The following is a 17584-nucleotide window of genomic DNA, read 5'->3' on the forward strand; positions in this document are numbered from 1 at the left end:
CATGTTGTTCCCAAGGAGCAGGTGCCAGCAGAAATTGCACCTTCATCTCTTTCTTTTGCTGCTGTATGTTTAGAGCAACGATTTAAAAAGCTGTGCTGAGAGCCCTAAAATACTCCATAGTGGAAACTCCACCTGCAAAAAACTGCAGGAAAGCTGAGGCATTTTGGCTCCCAGCAATTGATAGGTTCCTACTGCTACCATTTTGGGTGGGCATGTTGTTGCATGGCTCAAGGTTTGGTAGGATCAACTGCCCCTACAATTCAGTTCCTGGGTGAAGAGTTTATGACAAAAGAAAAAATCAAAATGACAACAAAAAGCTCCAAACCAGCCAACAAACAAAAAATATTTCCCAATTTTATTTGTATAAGACCCAACTCATGGTTAGGTACTTTACTGCCTTTTAATTCTCTACATGAGTGCAAAGTCTAAAGCATGTTAATAAAGAGTCTGGCTTACTCCAGGGTTGGGACAACCACTGTGGAAAACTTAAAGGTGCTTGTGTTTGCTTCAGTGAGCAAATGTCTCAAAGGGCTCATGCAACATACTCTTAGGAATTGCATATGAAATTAGGCAATTCACCCTAACGTTTTACCCAGATCCCCACCCCAATCACTTTCTTGTCCCACATCAGTGCAAACAGAATGGCTGCTCAGATCACTAATTAACCAGGCAGGAAGGGCAGTACCTATCCTAGCTACATGCCCTGCAGCTGCCCACTGGAAAGTCCCACCTGCTTCCAGGCTTCAGGACAACTCTGCTACCAAAGGACCACACCCCCCACGCCCCAAAAAGGCAGTAAGTGCACCTGGTCAGACACATCCCCTTCCCCCATTAGAAATCCTACTGTAATTTGTCAGACCTACTAGTGATACAGCACTAGAAGATTGCAGTATGGTCAAAAGAAATTCCCAAACTACCAAAGTCCTAGGAAACCTCACCCCACTCCAAGCAGGTGTAGACTCATAGCTGAGCACCCCACTCACCCAGTGGCACCAGTGCTTTGGATACACAACAGTCTTGACATCAAAACAACCTTTCACAAATGGCACTGACACAGCCTCATCTGGGCTGGGACTGGTCAACAGCCCTGGGGGCAGAAGGACTGCAGGCAGTGCAAGGGCCTCAAGGTGTGACATCTCACCAAATCCATGGTTTAATCCAAATTAAACCATGCCTTCAAGATTCATTATTCCTTATTTTAATCTGTGCTCTATCCACTCTCTTCAGGAAGGCATCACTTTCCTTACTGCCTAACAGGACATTTTAAATTGCCAGTCTGAACATGCTGTTCTTTCTGCCAGATTGACTCAGCATAGTTAAGTATAATTGTAGCCATTAAAGTGAATTTATCTCCCTTCTTGTTATATGGGACACCTGCATTTAATAAGAGAGACACACAAAAGCACTAGTAAAATAAAAAGCAGAGAGAGAGACACGTACATATATTTACCAACACAAGCCTTTAAGGCTGTGTCTGCACAAACACTTGCACTAGCACACACCAGCTATCAATTTTACAGCTGTAAGCACTGGCACTTCTGGACTTCTGTTCCCAGGTTGGCCAAGGGCAGGTCCAGCACAGGCCAGGCACAACCCTCGGCACGGGTGGGGAGCTGTGCCAAGAGCAAAGAAAATGGCCAAGTGCAGTGGAATCTGCTTCTTTCTAGGTAATAACTCCGTGTCCATGCTCAGCCCGGGGTGCTGGTACAACTGCTGCCACCACAGGCCTGTTTCCCTGCCATGGAGCAGGTTTAACAGAGCTGAGTCAACTCCCCCTGACCTGGGCTGCCTCAGCTGGAGCTGCATGGTCACCCCTGGGATTTAAGTACTGATCCACCCCTGCAGCACAGGTGACACAGGTGAATGCTGGCCTTGCCACATGCCTGCTCACTTGACACTTAGCAACAAAAGGATTTGTGCTATTTTAGTCTCCAAAGGCCCCTTGATTTTGTGCAACCAGTTTTCTCAGGCTGGACTGCACATCCTCAGTTTACTTAAAACCTGTGCAAAACCTCTTCCTCCTCAATTAGCTTTTAGTGGATTGTCCAAGACCCACACAGACTGCATTGGTAAGGCTCAGACATCAGAACAAGCAACACTACATTTCATATACTGTGCAAAACCAGGTGCCTGTATGTTCTCTTTGAGTATAATTATCTTTATATGGGTCGGCTGCCACCCAGCTCCCAGTAAAGCCAGTTAAGAGCTGGCAGATCTGGGGTATGCAGAAAGGATCCTTCTAAGAACCTCACCCTTGGGAGCACAGCAGTGGATAAGAACTGGGTAAGTGCTGGATAAGAACCACCAGAACTTAGTCACCCATCCCATGACCACCGGTATGGCATTAAGAGAAGAATTAAGACTTGAGAAGAACCAAGATTTCAGCACTACCAAGAGATTTGGGATGCCCCCATCTTATGAGGCCCCAGCTGAAGACACCTTGAAGAACCCCCATTCTAAAAGCACCAGGTCCTTTTCCAAGGGGATCCAAGGGGACCTGGTGATAACTTGCATCAAGCATCCAGATGGGGGTTAGATCCTCCAAAATACCCTGTATTTTAGGAAATATAGTTCTTCTCTTTCCCAAGGTCTGAGCATAGTCCAAACCACAGAAAGGAGAGCTGTGCCAGTACAAAACATCTGAACAAATCTCACATTTGACCAAGGGCAAGGTCAGCCTCTCTGAGCCAAGCACACCTCTGATCTCTACAGGATCCAAGGGTGACAGAGCATAAATCCACACCAGGAGCTTATCTGAAACCCACCAACACATTTCACAGATATGCCACCCATATGCCTTTCCAATGATGCTAACATTCAGGTGTGCTCACTGTTTCCCAGGGGTGAGACAGGATCTAATTTAACATCAATACTCCCCTTGCAGACCCCAGGAACCAGCTATCTGCTTTGCAGCATGCAGCTATGCCCTCTCTAGCTCCTGTTCAGGGACAAATAGCAATAATGCTCAGGAAGTAACAACGGGTGAATAACCATGACCTTCTGGCTCTGACCCCATAAACTGCTTCATGAGGAGGAGCTGAGAGCTGCTTCAGTTCCATGAAGTTCTGCTTCAGTCACACTCACTCCCAGCAGAACTCACGTTAATGAAGTTGGCGGCTCTCTCTGAGCACTTCCATGCATTACCACAAAGTTTCAGGAGCTAATACAGCATGCAATAACAAAATCCACTCAAATGCCCTGGCTGAGCACAAGCAAGTATCATCTGAACAATGTGTGCCCTAAGAGCACGGAAAGGCCAGGCAAAATTATAAAGGGGGAAGCAAATAAAGTGAGACAGCCAGTTTTCCAAGGGAGAGCAAAAGATCTTGGTATTAACACAGGGCCCTGCACAGGCACAAAGTGTGCTGAAGATTCCAAGTGTAAGAATTACAGGCACTTACAATTTAACTCTCTTTCTGTCCAGAAAACAATGCAAAGAGCAGTGCTGATGAGAGGTGCCTGCTGAGCAGCTTTGGAGTTAGAGCTTTTGTCTACAGGCCAGACCCAGGCACACCTTGGGCTGTAGCAGCACTCCACACAGGCAGAACTGCAACCTCAAAGAAATCCCAGCACTGAAACAGTACCTCAACTCTCACTGCCCTTGTTCCTCTAGGCTGGCAGTTTTTGGTAAGAGACCCTGTTAGTCTCCTTTCATGGCAGAAGCCAGGAGGCTGACAAGGTGACACACTATCAAGAAAAGGGCTGAGTTCACAGCTTCACTTCTCATCCATCACCAGAAAGGTGAAAGTAATTTTCAGTCCTTCCTCATCTCTGCAGAACCAAAACTGGCAGCTGGGAGATGGAAGCCTTTTCCATCCCTGTATCCATTTAGAGCCTGTCAGGAATCTTGGTGCCTTCCACACAGCCCTCTCCCCACAACCACCACAACACTGTATCTCCTTGGTCAGTGTAGGCAACCAGGCACATGATCCAGAGTCTTTGCTGACCCAAAGTTTCAGCATCAGTACACTTTCCCTAAACATTAAGGTCTGATAAATTTTTATGTGTTAGCTCAGTTTCAGGTCACAAGTAGGAAACAAAAAGCTTTTCTTTGCCCATTAACATTGGTTTGTACATCTGCATGAGCTCACCAATGCTGTCAGGAAGTACACTTGCTAACACCTGACATCTATACCACACTTCAGCTACAGTTCACTCAGCTGATTCACATGACTAAATCATTAGATTAACACATGGAAACCCCCATGGACTCATACCATCCTTTCAGCCACAAGCACTCCAGAAAGAAGACTGGTTGTCAAAGAAGATAGTCTACTTATTTACTATACTGTATGTGTTCTGTGTATTTTCCCCCACAAATCTGAAGAGGATTTAGTTTGTTAAAAAAAAAAGGGCAGGTTTATCAGTCCTGCCTCTCTTCCAAATATCACACAATGTAAGAAATAAAGCCAATCAGGCAGCCCAAGACAGAACAAATTGTACACACGTACTTCAACTATCCACAATGATTTCTTAAGTAGAGCTGGGATAAAAACCCCTATGCACCAAAAAAAAACAACCTTGCAATGGAAGGTTTTATTACATAAACACTACAGTGTTTATTACACAAACACTACACTATGTTGTGTGCTGTCAACATTGTCACCTCAAAAATTGTGTATGGTTATGTTCAACTCTGAAAATACAGTGGAAGAGAAGGGCAAGGGAAGCTATTTGGAAATTGTAACAATAAAATAAAAGATTAGAAAGATGTGAATTTCAAACAGGATGGAAATGAGAGGACAAGACAGTAGTTCATTATACCACAAATACCAAGAAAGTCTGTTTTATGCTATTTACTCTAAAAAAAATAGGTGAACTCCAAAACTACTTTAGAACAAAAAGATGTTGTTTTTAAATCATGTGTAACTTCTCTGCTGACTCAGCTCACTGACTTCTGAAGCATAGATACCTGGAGACTTAACAAGAAGGTACAAGTTCACTGGATCTCCTCAGTCCCCATCATAAACCAACTGCTCTGTAGCTGGAACTGAACATATTAGTTCAGAACTCTCCCACCTGGAGTTCTACTTCTTATCTAGTAACATCTTTGGTCACCATCAGAACACATCAATGGCTTGGTAAAGCCACTGGAATGAAATAAAGTGTAAGATCCCATCTCCCATCAGACGTGACAAACTCCAACACGACAGCAAGTACTGCTTTCCTGAGGATCCCAAGCAGCTCGTTGAGTGATCAAGATCACTGCCTCTGCACTTCACACTTACCTTGCTCCCTGCCTCACAGTCAGGAGTTGTGTGGAGGTCTTGTAGGATGCCCTTGAAGCAGCAAGCTAAGGTGAGACAAGCCACCCTAAGTGCACCACAGGTGTCAGTGCAAACACATCCCAGGCTCTGGATAAAAACACTGGTAGGGGCCCTGCTGCTCGTAGATATCTGCAGTGTCTAAGTAAAGCCAGGCCTGCATGTGTTTGTGCAAGCCAGAGGCATTGCCAATGCTGAGCAGTCTTTCTAGCCTGCTCACAAAGCACTGACAGTTATGGTCCTCATGAGCTACCAGGTTATGGCCAAGACAGGAGGAAGGGATCACACAGAGACAAGAACATGTCTTCCAACCACATCATAGATTCAAGTGAGGATGCAAGCAGCAAAGAAGCAAAAAAAGTAGAAGGCACCCAACATTTAAAGTCCTTCCTGAGCAACCATGATGTTCAGCAGAATATTGCTTGTGCAGGAGACCCAAGAGGGTACACATGGCAAGAGTGCTAAAATTATGAAGATGGGACAGCAACAAAATGTCCTGAAAGAAATTACCAATGGAAGGCACCACCAGCAGGGGCCTTGCATGCACCACCACAAGCCCCTACCCCCTACTCAGATTGTGCCTCAGTGTGCTGACAGGAAACGTACCATCCCACCTGTGCGAGCAATGGCATAAATTCCCCAAGCACAGTGCTCAAAGTACCTTCTGAGACATGTCACAGAACCTAGAAAGCTCCATTTCCCTGTGGAATGGGTCAGTATTAAAAGGCCAAGAGTTTGTTTCGAGTCTCATCAGCTTTCAGTGATTTCAACACTGCCACTGAGTGCTGAACCATGTAGTGCCATGGCAGGACACCTCAGAGATCTAGTTACTATTCAATGGCTGGACTAAGGCAGCTACCTGAGGAGGCCCACAGTTCCAGTTTGTGGCTGGATAGTCTTGGCACACTGTGTCTCCCTGTCAGAACAGCAGTAACTGGCACCAATGTAGAAGGAAACTTGCCCACTTAGCAATTCTGAATACTCCAGAGAGAATTAACTTGTCTGGTATTATGCCTCTTGCTCAGAGACTTGCTGACATATGTCAGTGTATATCAGGAATAGTTGTGGATGCATCATTCCTGCCTATGTGCCAGTGCATTAGGGGTTAAAAACAAAGAGGAGGAATGCAGCTCTTACTGAAACCAGAAGATGATGGGTAACTTCAAGGAGCCCTAGACTACAGCTAACATCCTTTCAGGTGACCACTACCATCCTGTTTTGTGTTTGCACAGCTGCTAGCACAGGATCAACACAGTGTCTAAGCCCAGACACCACTAAACCAGTAGTGGCATGAGACTATGCTTTGAATCATTAGCTATTATTAATTATGAAAGAAGAAGTAGTTTCTAGAGCTTGACAAACTCTAGTGTCAATATATGCCATGGCATTTGCATCTATGACAGATAGGAAACCTTTTTCACAGTTTTCTATCCATATTAACATGTTTGGCTTTGAGTTTTTCCTCCCATGTTTCCCGTGTATTTCAACACATGTATGAAAATAGCTGACTTAAATTCTCCTCTTAATTACTGTTGGTGGATGGTAGTCAGTGAAGGAAGCTGCAGTGAGATGGCAAGGGGTAAACCCTACACAGGAAGCACCAGCAGAGATAATAATTTGTCTATCTGACCTCTGAGAGAGAGGTGGGAGGTGCAATGGCTGAGGTCAATAACAGGAAACAGCATAAAAATTTATGGGCATCTCAGAGCATATTTGTTATAGAACAATAGTGTTTCTCTTAGCCCCCAAATAAGGCGCAGGGCCCCTTGCTCCAGAAATTAAGGATATTCTGAGCTTCTACGTGGCTGTACGACTACAGCATGCCCTTACTGCTTTTGCTGTATAAGCTGTTCCCCTGAGCTTTTTTGTCTTCTTTGCTGTAGTTTGCCCATGGTGCAGCTGAGCTGCAGCCCAACTGTTGCTCTGCTTCAGCTCAAGCAAAAGGAGAAATGGAAAAAGGACCTGGCTTTTTTGGTTAAAAAATGAGAACATGCTGAGGGAAAGAAAGAAGGCAGCAGTCTCAAAGACACAAACTGGGCCTCAGATGAGTTATCAAGAAGTGTCACACCTTCCCTCCACCTTGACCTCCCCTCCACAAAATTACTTTGCTCAGCGCAACACAAACATGTGCAAAAAGCCAAGCCCTGTTTATCACATAGATTACCTTCAGGATCAGGTGAAACTTAAAGAGCTTTGGCAGCTGCTTGGTTCACACTCATTAACTTCTTCTCTCTGGCACTCACAGACCTGGCAGAACAAGGGGTAACTGGACCTCAGATTTTACCCAGAAGTGGAAGCACAAGAGGTGAACTATTTCACAACTCTGTTTAAACAAGTTCCTGGTTTAGGTTGCCTGTCTAGCCCACAAGTATAATAGTTATACAACCTATGCTCAAAATGAGGCTGCACGTGACCTAATAATACAATAATCTTTAAAAGAGAAATCACCAACATCTCCAATATCCATCCATCTATTAATGTTATTTTTAATTCTTCATTTCCTTCAGATAGGCCTAGGCAAAAGGGTTACTTACTTCTTTGTACAAGTATATATAGAGCACCAGGAAACATCATGAGACAGCATTCCAGTGCTGGCTAACATGTTCTGGTATGCAAAACCACCACCAAGTAAGATTAAGTTTTCTTACACTCCAGATTCTTTCCAACCTGTTCCCACAGCTGTTAGATAAAAGGTCTCAGAAAGTTTAAATGGAAAAGCACTTGAATCATAACAACCATTATCTGACAGACCTCTCTAGAAATCATCTTGTACCAGGAGAGACTGAAATTTCCAACTGACAGACAAAAATAGCTACTGCTTGGATGAAAACTTGGGAGAAAAAAGTGCTAAAGCCAACCTCACTCAAACCACTCAATTTTTATTACTTTTCATTGGAAACAGTGAAAAGCATTTTACCCTGGATTATGCAGCTCAGTGTGGGCCTCTAATAAAAGACTTCATTGCAAAATTGCTGTATGACTGAGTGAAACAATGGCTTCTTTATTAAAATATTTTAAAGACTCCTGGGGGAAATGCAGAGGGCTGAAATGCCCTCAGTGAAAGGTTCATTGCCATGCTATGCACTTCTGCTGTGTAATGTTTTACAAGCTGGGCTGCTCTGTGAATGAGGAGAGTTAGTTCTCGCCTGGCAGAGGTAGCTTGCATAATACCAGACAAGTTAATCTGTAACAAGCAATGGAGGAGACCTTTGTTCCAAGTGTGATACACACAAATTCCACCGACGCTTCTGAGAGTTACTCATTGACATGCTTTATTAAATTGCTTGGACTATACCTCGATGCAACAAAAAGGACTAGTTTAACAGAGCTACGTCCTTCTGATGGCTTCCATCCTAAACTGTTGCACTTTAACCTCAGCCCACGGATCAGCTCATTAGTGGTACAGAAGCATTTCCAGGGTGGACGATAGTGAGCACCTTGCATCACACTCCCATGTCCAGACATTGGCAGTGGGCAGCCAAGGAGGCAGCACACAGGAAAGGGCAAGGTGGCAGCCAGCAGAGTGCTGCAGTAACAGGAAGTGGTTATGGAAACACACGTTGTGTTCCCCCCTCCAAAGCAACTGCTCCCCTATCCACCCTGAACAGCTTCCTAAAATACCACCCTGCCCTCAGCCTCCCTGAAAAAATGGAAAGGGAAAGGAAAAATAAGACATGCTTCTCCTGGCATGATCTGGAATGCCAGACCAAGGACAGCTGGCCTTTAGCAGGTGGAATACACACTGCACCAAAAGCTTAGGAGCAGTACAGCTCTTAACACTCAGCAGAGCATTCTGCTTATACCAAGTCTCCAAGTCTGAGCAAAACTATCACAGTTTTCATTGTCCACAGCACCAGTCTGGACAAAACACTTCTGCTGAACTGGACCATGCAGTCACCGCTCACTGTACAACATCAGCTCACATCTTCCCAAGGCCGGATCCAGGCGGCTGAACTTCCAGAGCCAGAGCTGTGGGAGTCTCTGTCCAGCAGATCACTGTAGCCGATCTGTCCCTAGGTGATATTACTTGTTTGCTTTAATGCCCCAGGAGCAGTAAGCCAGTCTCACTGGTGCAAGGCTGAGCAAAGGAACAAAGAGCCTCCAGCAGTTTGTTGTACAGTCAGCCAGTCTCCAGCCCTACACTTGAACGCCACCGTACAGCTGAAATTCAAAGAAACGATAGGGAAAAAAACAACCGTCATGACAGCTCTCTCGGGAGACAGATGAAACCCACTCTTTGATAACAGCAAAGTCATCCCCCTTTGATAGGTTATTTTCATGTCTGTGAGTGCCACAAATAGCTCTGAGGCAAGGGAAAAGGCCAGCAAACGACACTCGAGCAGCTCCTCGCTCCTGCCCGCCTGGAGAGCTGCCCGTGACGCTGAAAACTGACACGGTGCGATGCCCAAGCAGGAGCCTGGCGCACCCGGGGCCATGCGGCGGCACACGCAGCGCCAGCTGAGAGCGCCCGGGGGACACTAGGTTGGGAAGGCAGCTGGCACATCCCCCACTCCCACGAAAAGGGGCTCGAGAGATCACCCCCCTCTGCAGTTCCACTCGTAGCCTAGCAGGCACACAAAGGCACGGGTAAGCACACACCCGCAGCAATTGTCACTATATTGTCCAAGGATTAGTCACCTAATAACAGCGTCGCCCTCGGCAACAGGGAAAAGGCTGTTTCACCCAGAACTCAATTTTATCCATCCCACAGCAAATCCCTTCTCATGCATGTCTCTCTGAGGGCAGCATCTTCTCCTGTGTCTAAGTACACACACAAAAACACATGTATGACTATTAAGGAATTGGTAATTATGCAAAGAAACTCCGTGAGACTGACTGATTGCCCCAACACCATGGCACAAGAACACAAAGCCAGCCTGGGTGGCTCAGCAGGCTGCACTGCAACGGAGACATTTTAGATCACCCCAGATGCGTGCATTCTATATCCCCAGAGTGATTTTCTGCATTGCAAACGCCCTTATGGAAATGCTCACACACACAAAAAACCAAAACCAAAAAGAACTGCACAGTATGAGCAACAAGTTACAGACGGAGTGTCCCAAACCCCAGAAATTCTGGTTTTGTTGTAACTGCAGTTCTGGGCTACCAGTTTTCTAATTACGTGGTTTCCTGCTTAATCTGAAAGGTACTGAGCCACTTGAGACCCAGGGAACTGAGGTGTGTGTACAGCACCACCTCCTGTGGGAAATTTTACTCACTGTAGTTTCAGTGATGTGAATAAAGACTTTATGATTGATTTTTAATTTGCCTTCACTTCTTTAAAGAGGGACACAAACTGTGAAGTCTGGTAGCCGCAATACGTGTATCACTACTTTGATTAAGAACTATTCCAGGAATGATCAACTTTAAGGAAACTTCTTTTGTCTAGAGAATGATGATTCATCAGATCCAACAGTTTGCAAGCTTCTATTTCATCAATATATTTATCAGAAACGTTCCTCAGGTCAAAGACGGTGAGTTGAGAAACAGAATCATCTTTCATCACATGCAGATGACACATCCCTAGTCTGTGAAACAGAGCAGTTCCTTGGCATATAAAATTTGCATGTTCCAGTCCTGGCCCTACCTGACTCACAAGGAACATGAAAGCAGGTGAGTACTGCAATTGCTTTCTCCAAATAGCACCTGCTTTATACAAAACAGAAAAAAAACCTGACAAGAGGTAGAGCTGTACTTGCTTTGGATGTGGGAAACAAATGCAACTGCCTGCTCTGAATGAATGTCTAACACAACAATCAGCTGCTGGTTGAACCTTCAGTCTTCATCATCTCACAAATACTCCATTGCTATCAGTCTCCCTTCTCCACTCTTCCTCCTTTCTTTCCTCTTCTCATTAAAATGAGAAACTGATGACAAGGCTGAGAAAACAAACTGTTCTGAGCTATTTGTGTCTTCTCATTGTCACTTGTAAAAATACATTTTGTACTGATAAGAGGACACACAAGTCTATGAAGTGAATAAGTAAGTGCCTGACCTACTAAGTCAAACAACTCATCCAAGAGATGAGGGCAATATTCACATTCCTGTATCACTAAGCTAGGAATAAAAAAGAGCACTTAAAGTTCTGCAAATGAAAATACACTGATTTTACTACTGTGACCAGCTGCATTTAAGGTTCAACTGCATCTCCCCTCCTTTCTTGAGCAAAAGTGAGTTATTCATTAATTCTGATATTCTTTAGTCACTGCCTAAAATGTGAAGTCGTTTGTAGAACAAAGACAGGAGTTAAGGGTCATACTGGTGGGAGCAAGTGCTCATATTTGCTTTTGAGGTTGGTTTGTTTGTTTGAGGGGGTTTTAAGATTAAAAGTAAACTTTCCTTTTTTCAGATCCATGGAAAGGAGGTCTAAAAGAAAAACACTGAAAAATTGCTGTACTACATTATTTAAGTATAGCGTTCTAAACTAGGTGCACAAGCTGACCCTTATTTAGTTAATTAGTTCTTGTTGTTCCCAAGACAGTGTTCCGTCTCCTTTCACCAAGTACTCCTTAGTCATGATTTTTGGGAGAAAGGTTACAACCTTGCCCTTCCCAGTGACAGTCAATTAAGTGCAAAACACCAAAGCCCCCTAGATTTTGGCTATTAACTTCAGAAAGCATTTTATCTAATTCTCAATTACCTAGCCCATCTCCTCTAAGAAGTCTCCGTTTGCGGACAATGAGACAGCAGTTGCTATTGCAAATTCTTCAAATTTCAGCTAGATCTGAAGCTGGGTGATGAAAACTGAAGAGAAAGGTGGAGAAATCTTAAGATAAGCAGTGTCTTGCACTAAAAGTACCAAAGTTCCCAGGAAGGCACCAGTGTGTTCCCTTCCACAAGGGAACATGCTTCTGTTGTGCTTCCATAAACACTATGCATCTAAAGGCCCATCACAGAATACTTAGTCAACCACGGATCTCCCCTTTCCATCTCCATTTGGTTCTGGAAGTTCAAAAGGCGCAAAACCAATTAAGACACAAACCAACCTATTCAGCTTTCCATACACAGTGTCAAGAGCAGCAGTCCCTCCATGTTTCCTCCAGGATGCCCTGGGCACTGCAGGCATCCTGTGTGCACACAGGACACGCAGCCACAGCAGGAGTCAGGACTGTGGGAGGGACATCTAATAAGCTGCTTCAGCATTAACAGTATAAATACTCCACACGCCAACCAACAGGTACAGCCAAGGTTTCCTTTGTACAAACTCACTGTTCTCAATTCAAAACATTCACTGCTTTATTTACTCACTAAACAACATAGAGTGACGTCCTTTACAAATGCAGGCTTAACCTGGGCTGTTATAGAAGAAACTACAGACTGATGAACTGCAATATTCTGCACACAATTATGCCTATGGCAAAAAACTACCTCAGATCTCTTTCCCAAAAAAAACCAATCAACAAGGTACTGTTAAAATTATCAGACTACACCAGGAACTGCAAGGTGTGTAGTCAGAGTAATACCAGATCAACAACTTTGGTTATGACTGAGCTGCAGGATTTGAAAGACAAACACATGTAATGGAGACCCTTCAGAAAGAATGCCAGGCTCAATTTTTGTTTTGGAGAAGTAACTCTTGCCTCACTTATAGTAGCTCTGAACACAATTTAAACAACCAGCAAAACCTGCTTTGCACCAATGTAAAGGTAACAGACAGTGGAAAATTCTGATGGAGTACTAAAATGTTCTTTGAGTGTTGGCTTGTTTAATTTTTCCCTTACAGCCGGTGCCCTTTGTTCTGCTGCCACTGGAAAGCCATGGATGAGGAACTCCAGGCATGTGGTGAAAAAATACCTGTTTGCATGTATAAACCCTAAGGGAAAGACTAAAAATTGTTAACTTTTAATGATATCTTGAAAATGGTAAAAAAGCTGCAATGTTGTTTATACTGGTTGCCATCCTCAGTGTTGAATTTCACTAGTCTGTACCTTAAACTAGATGGGATTTCCTAGCAAAAGCACTTTAACCCACAGGTTATTTCATGGAGGAAGATGAAGTTAGCTCTTCCTCACTCCCCCATGAAACCACCATTTTGGCAATGCAAAATTATCTAAGTAGGACAGCACTTGCTGCTCAATGGTTCTGCTATACCTGACAGCAAAGCATTCACAAATACATACAGGCAGCAAAAAATAAGCTGTGCATGCACTGGAAAAGCATCTCCATTGACACAGCACAGAAATCCATCCAAGATTACACACCACTTCAACCCCTTGCCATGGACCTTAGTTTAAGGCACAGAATTAAGTGAATGAGCTTATTCTGGTTTTCATAGTGAGTACTTCTGTCTTTACAAATTCCTACAATTTATAATTTTCTCATTTTATTGGACTTTAAATTTTGGCATACAAAGCCAAAATCAGATAATAATTAGTAAGTTAATATAGAACACAGGAAATATTAACTGATGTACATAAGTATGACTGTCTACAAATAAACCTAGGCCCTATCTGGAGGATTTGAATCCCTACTGCCTGTAATATTCCAAGCTCCACACAAGTTCACTGTAGACACAATTTAGTTCAGGAGTCAGCGTGGTCACCCAAGAAAGGGCTAAGAAAGTGTCGCTGCAGAAGCACTGTCAGGTACTGATGTTCAGACCCAAGGACACATTCAGACAAAGAGAAGACTCTTGAGTTTCATTCCATTGAATTGTACTATATTCATTCAAGAAAACTGCATGGATGAATTTTTTTACAGTATCAGAATTAACTGAGTCAAACACCCTTAATAAACTTTCTCTTTTTGTGTCTAGTCTGGTCTACAACACAGCTACTCCACATAGAAAACACTTACTGGCTTAAAAGAGTGTCAAGAGAAGCATTTCACTTTACAACTTCCTGTGAGAACGTTTGCCTAGCAAGCCTTACCTCTAAAAGTCCATCTTCAGGCAGGTCTGTGCAGTGAACAGCATTCTGAATCTTGTCCTTCCCAAAGACAGCACGCAGAGTTCCAGGTCGGAGGTGACGGGCTAATACCTATTGAACACAAACAAACAAACCAGAAGACCTTTGTGAACCACACTGTTCATTTGTATCATGGATGCAAGATAACCTTATAAAGTAAAATATTATTATGCTATTAAAATATGAGTAGTATATTAAAATATGTGTAGTACACCGTAAAAGAAAATCTAGATTGAAAGCAGCCCTCAGGAGAAGGACCTGGGGGTGTTGGTGGACAAGAAGGTTGACATGACCCAGCAACATGCCAATTGTATCCTAGGCTGCATCAAAAGCAGCATGGCCAGCAGGGTGAGGGAGGGGATTCTCCACCCCGCTCCACTCTGGTGAGACCCTGCGTGGCATTCTGCATCCAGCTCTGGGGCCCCCAGCGTAAGAAGATCGTGGACCTGTTGGAGTGAGTCCAGAGGAGGGCCATGAATGAAGCACCTCTCCTGTGATGACAGGTTGAGAGAGCTGAGGTTGTTCAACCTGGGAAGTTTCCAAGAGAACCTTAGAGCAGCCTTCGGGTACCTAAAGGAGGCTATAGCAGAGCTGGAGACTGACCTTGCTAGGATAGGCAATGATAGGGCAAGGGTGAATGGCTTTAAACTGAAAGAGAGCAGGTTTAGAAAAATACTACAAAGAAATTCTTCACGTCGAGAGTGGCGAGACACTGGGACGAGTTGTACAGAGAAACTGTGAATGCCCCATCCTTGGAGCTGTTCAAGGACAGGTGAAATGGGACTCTGAGTAACCTGGTGTAGCGGAAGGTATCTCTGGCTATGGCAAGAGGGTTTGGAACTACTTGATCCTGAAGATCCCTTCCAACCCAAACCATTCTATGATTCTATAAAAAGAGAAATTCCAACCTGTACTACACACATAGACAGCTGCTGAAAAAAACACAACTGTGGCTAGGAATACCTCCTTGAAACTGGGCCAAACAAGCCATGTTGGGTCACATACAGGACCCTTATTGCAGAAACACCTTACTGGTACTTGCATTAACACAGTTAGCTTATGTTAAGACCTTTGCAGCTCTCAAGCACTGGATGTGCTGTCTGTGAGCAGACACAAATGTGCTGTCTTGCAGATTGCTCCCCTTAGCATGGAGCTACTTGATTCAGAATATGACATTTGTGAAGTCCAGCTGCTGAAACTCCTCTCAGTCTTCTCCTTTGACACTGTGACTAGTGCCAACATCTTATCCCTTCTAAGGAGCAGTCCAGAATCTACATCTTTCTTTGTTCTTTGAAATTAACATTTCAGTCCTCTTCTTCATTTACAATGCCAAATACCTCTTAGGCCTCTCAGAGGCCTTTCTACTACAGCAGATACTCAGGTCCTGAGATAACATTCCTCCCCCACATTTTTACTGTAGTATTTCCCTCATACCCCGGAGGACTGCCTTCACTGGCTCTCCCCTCCACCATACTCTTTCTTCCAAGCCACAGTGAAGTCCTGCTGTACTTCTCTGCACTATCACCTTGCACTGTTGTCTTTTAACCCCTTTCCTATGCTACCCACACCCTTGGCCTCTCTTTCCAACACCCTGGAGGCTCTTCTCCAAGATCTATCTCATGCACAGTGAAATTAACCCAGTTTTCCCTCCTTAAAACCCTTTGGATGTTCTCCCACAAGTGCCTGTGAGGGGACGGGTGGATGACAAGCTCACACTACAGTTACTGAATAAAGAAAAGAACTCTTTCCTTGCCAACAAAGCCTTCATCAGCCCCTTTCTAAATAGGCACCGGGTACATTAGAGTGTAATCATTTTGGAAGTGGCCAGTGCAGTTTCACTGTGCCACTCCCAGGTGTTGGTTTCAGTGTCACAGCTGGAGGTTACTGTTCCCACAACGGAGTCGTCAAACGGGATTGTAAAAGCACGTTCTAACTTTCAGTGTCAAATGGGTTCGACTTGACTTAATCAGTAGCTCTTAGCTGGCCTGGAAAACCTTGCACAGGTACAAATGAAAATCAGTCCCTCTTCTGGGATGGCAGTGAATGTTTTAAGCTAGTTCTAAAAGACCTCACAAGAGCATTATCTGACAAAAAACACCCTCTGTCCACTTTCCAGCTTCCCCCATTGTTTATGTCTCATTACCAAACTAAGACAATTGGACTTTAGCTCAGCAAGTCCTATATATTTTCCTATCATAACAATTAACGATTATTATGGTCTGTTACCCGCCTGGAAGACAATTAAACTGCTTTAATGCTTGGAGTGTGTATAACCCAAAACATGATATGAGGAGAAGTTTCAGTTCCTCATTGTTACTGTCTGTACGGCACAGGTTATGAAAGATTTTTTGATATGAATGTCAAGGACATTTGAATAAGACACACTCAACATCAAATGAATTTTGCTTAAGAGGAAAGTTCAGAAGTTCCGCTTTAAAAAAAAAAAAAAGCCCCAAGGAGAAACCCCCCCCCCCCCCCCCCCCCCGCTCTTCTAAATGGTCCTCATTAAAGGCTTGAGATAAGGAAATCTGCTGGAGAAACAAAAGTCACATGCCAGTTCACTACAACAATGTGACACTTTAATCAAGCCTTCCTTCAAGCAACTGTTGATTGCAGTAACAACTAGCTGTCAAGAAGCCAGCAATAGCACTGGAGCTTCCAATCATTTTAATGAAAGTTTGGGAATACTAGAAAAAATGATCATGGTTATGAAACCTTTGTAAACAATTTAGGGACAGCTCAAGTCCAAAAAGCTAATGCTTTGTATTATATTCTGTTTACTCCCTATCCATCAAAAACTCTTTTGCTAAAACTGTTCTGTCCTCCAACAAGTCCAGAAATGCTGTTTCTTATGAAAATTCCACAAGATTTTCCTTCACTCATCTTCTTCATCAAACTCACTTTTTTTCTTCTCTTCTCTCTGTTTTTAAGAGCGGCTATGGTCTCTTAACTTACCATTTGTCGTAAGCTGTCATTTCTACTTCACAACTTTAAGACAAAAGACATCGTGTTTCTTCCTGTGGACTCATTCTTTCTTACTAACGTGGGCAAAAGCTTCTGCTGTTGCACTGTGCAATCTCCTGTTCTTCCTTCCATTTTTCAACGCAGGTTGTTACGCATTCTAGTGCCCTCCTGAAACTCTTGTACAAAGAGGGATGCATTCTGTTCTGTCTGGAATTGCACTGGGTCAGAACTGCTCAAAGGTAGGTCCTTCAGCACTTTACACTGTTAAGACCTGATTAATAAGAATCTAAATAAACTTTTCTTGCCATTAGTTAACAAACAGCAGAAACTGTCTCTGCTTACATTTACACAGCCAAAAAAGTACAATAATTGTCAATTCCAAAGTTTTACTAGTCCACTGCTTTCTAATTGCACCATTGAGGAATCATGAAGAAACAAGGTCTCTGTAAA

General features: G+C 43.8%; 1 protein-coding gene across 1 annotated transcript in view; it reads right to left on the bottom strand.

The window, feature by feature from the left end:
• Window positions 1-17584, bottom strand: part of NME7 (NME/NM23 family member 7) — an 88741-nt gene that overhangs the window by 1175 nt on the left and 69982 nt on the right. The window contains exon 11 of the mRNA XM_059466649.1: window positions 14135-14242. Within this exon, the coding sequence (XP_059322632.1) occupies window positions 14135-14242 (108 nt within the window). The remainder of the gene's footprint in view (window positions 1-14134; window positions 14243-17584) is intronic.

This window comes from Ammospiza nelsoni, chromosome 2 (genome assembly GCF_027579445.1).
Source record: "Ammospiza nelsoni isolate bAmmNel1 chromosome 2, bAmmNel1.pri, whole genome shotgun sequence".
Taxonomy (NCBI): Eukaryota; Metazoa; Chordata; class Aves; order Passeriformes; family Passerellidae; genus Ammospiza; species Ammospiza nelsoni.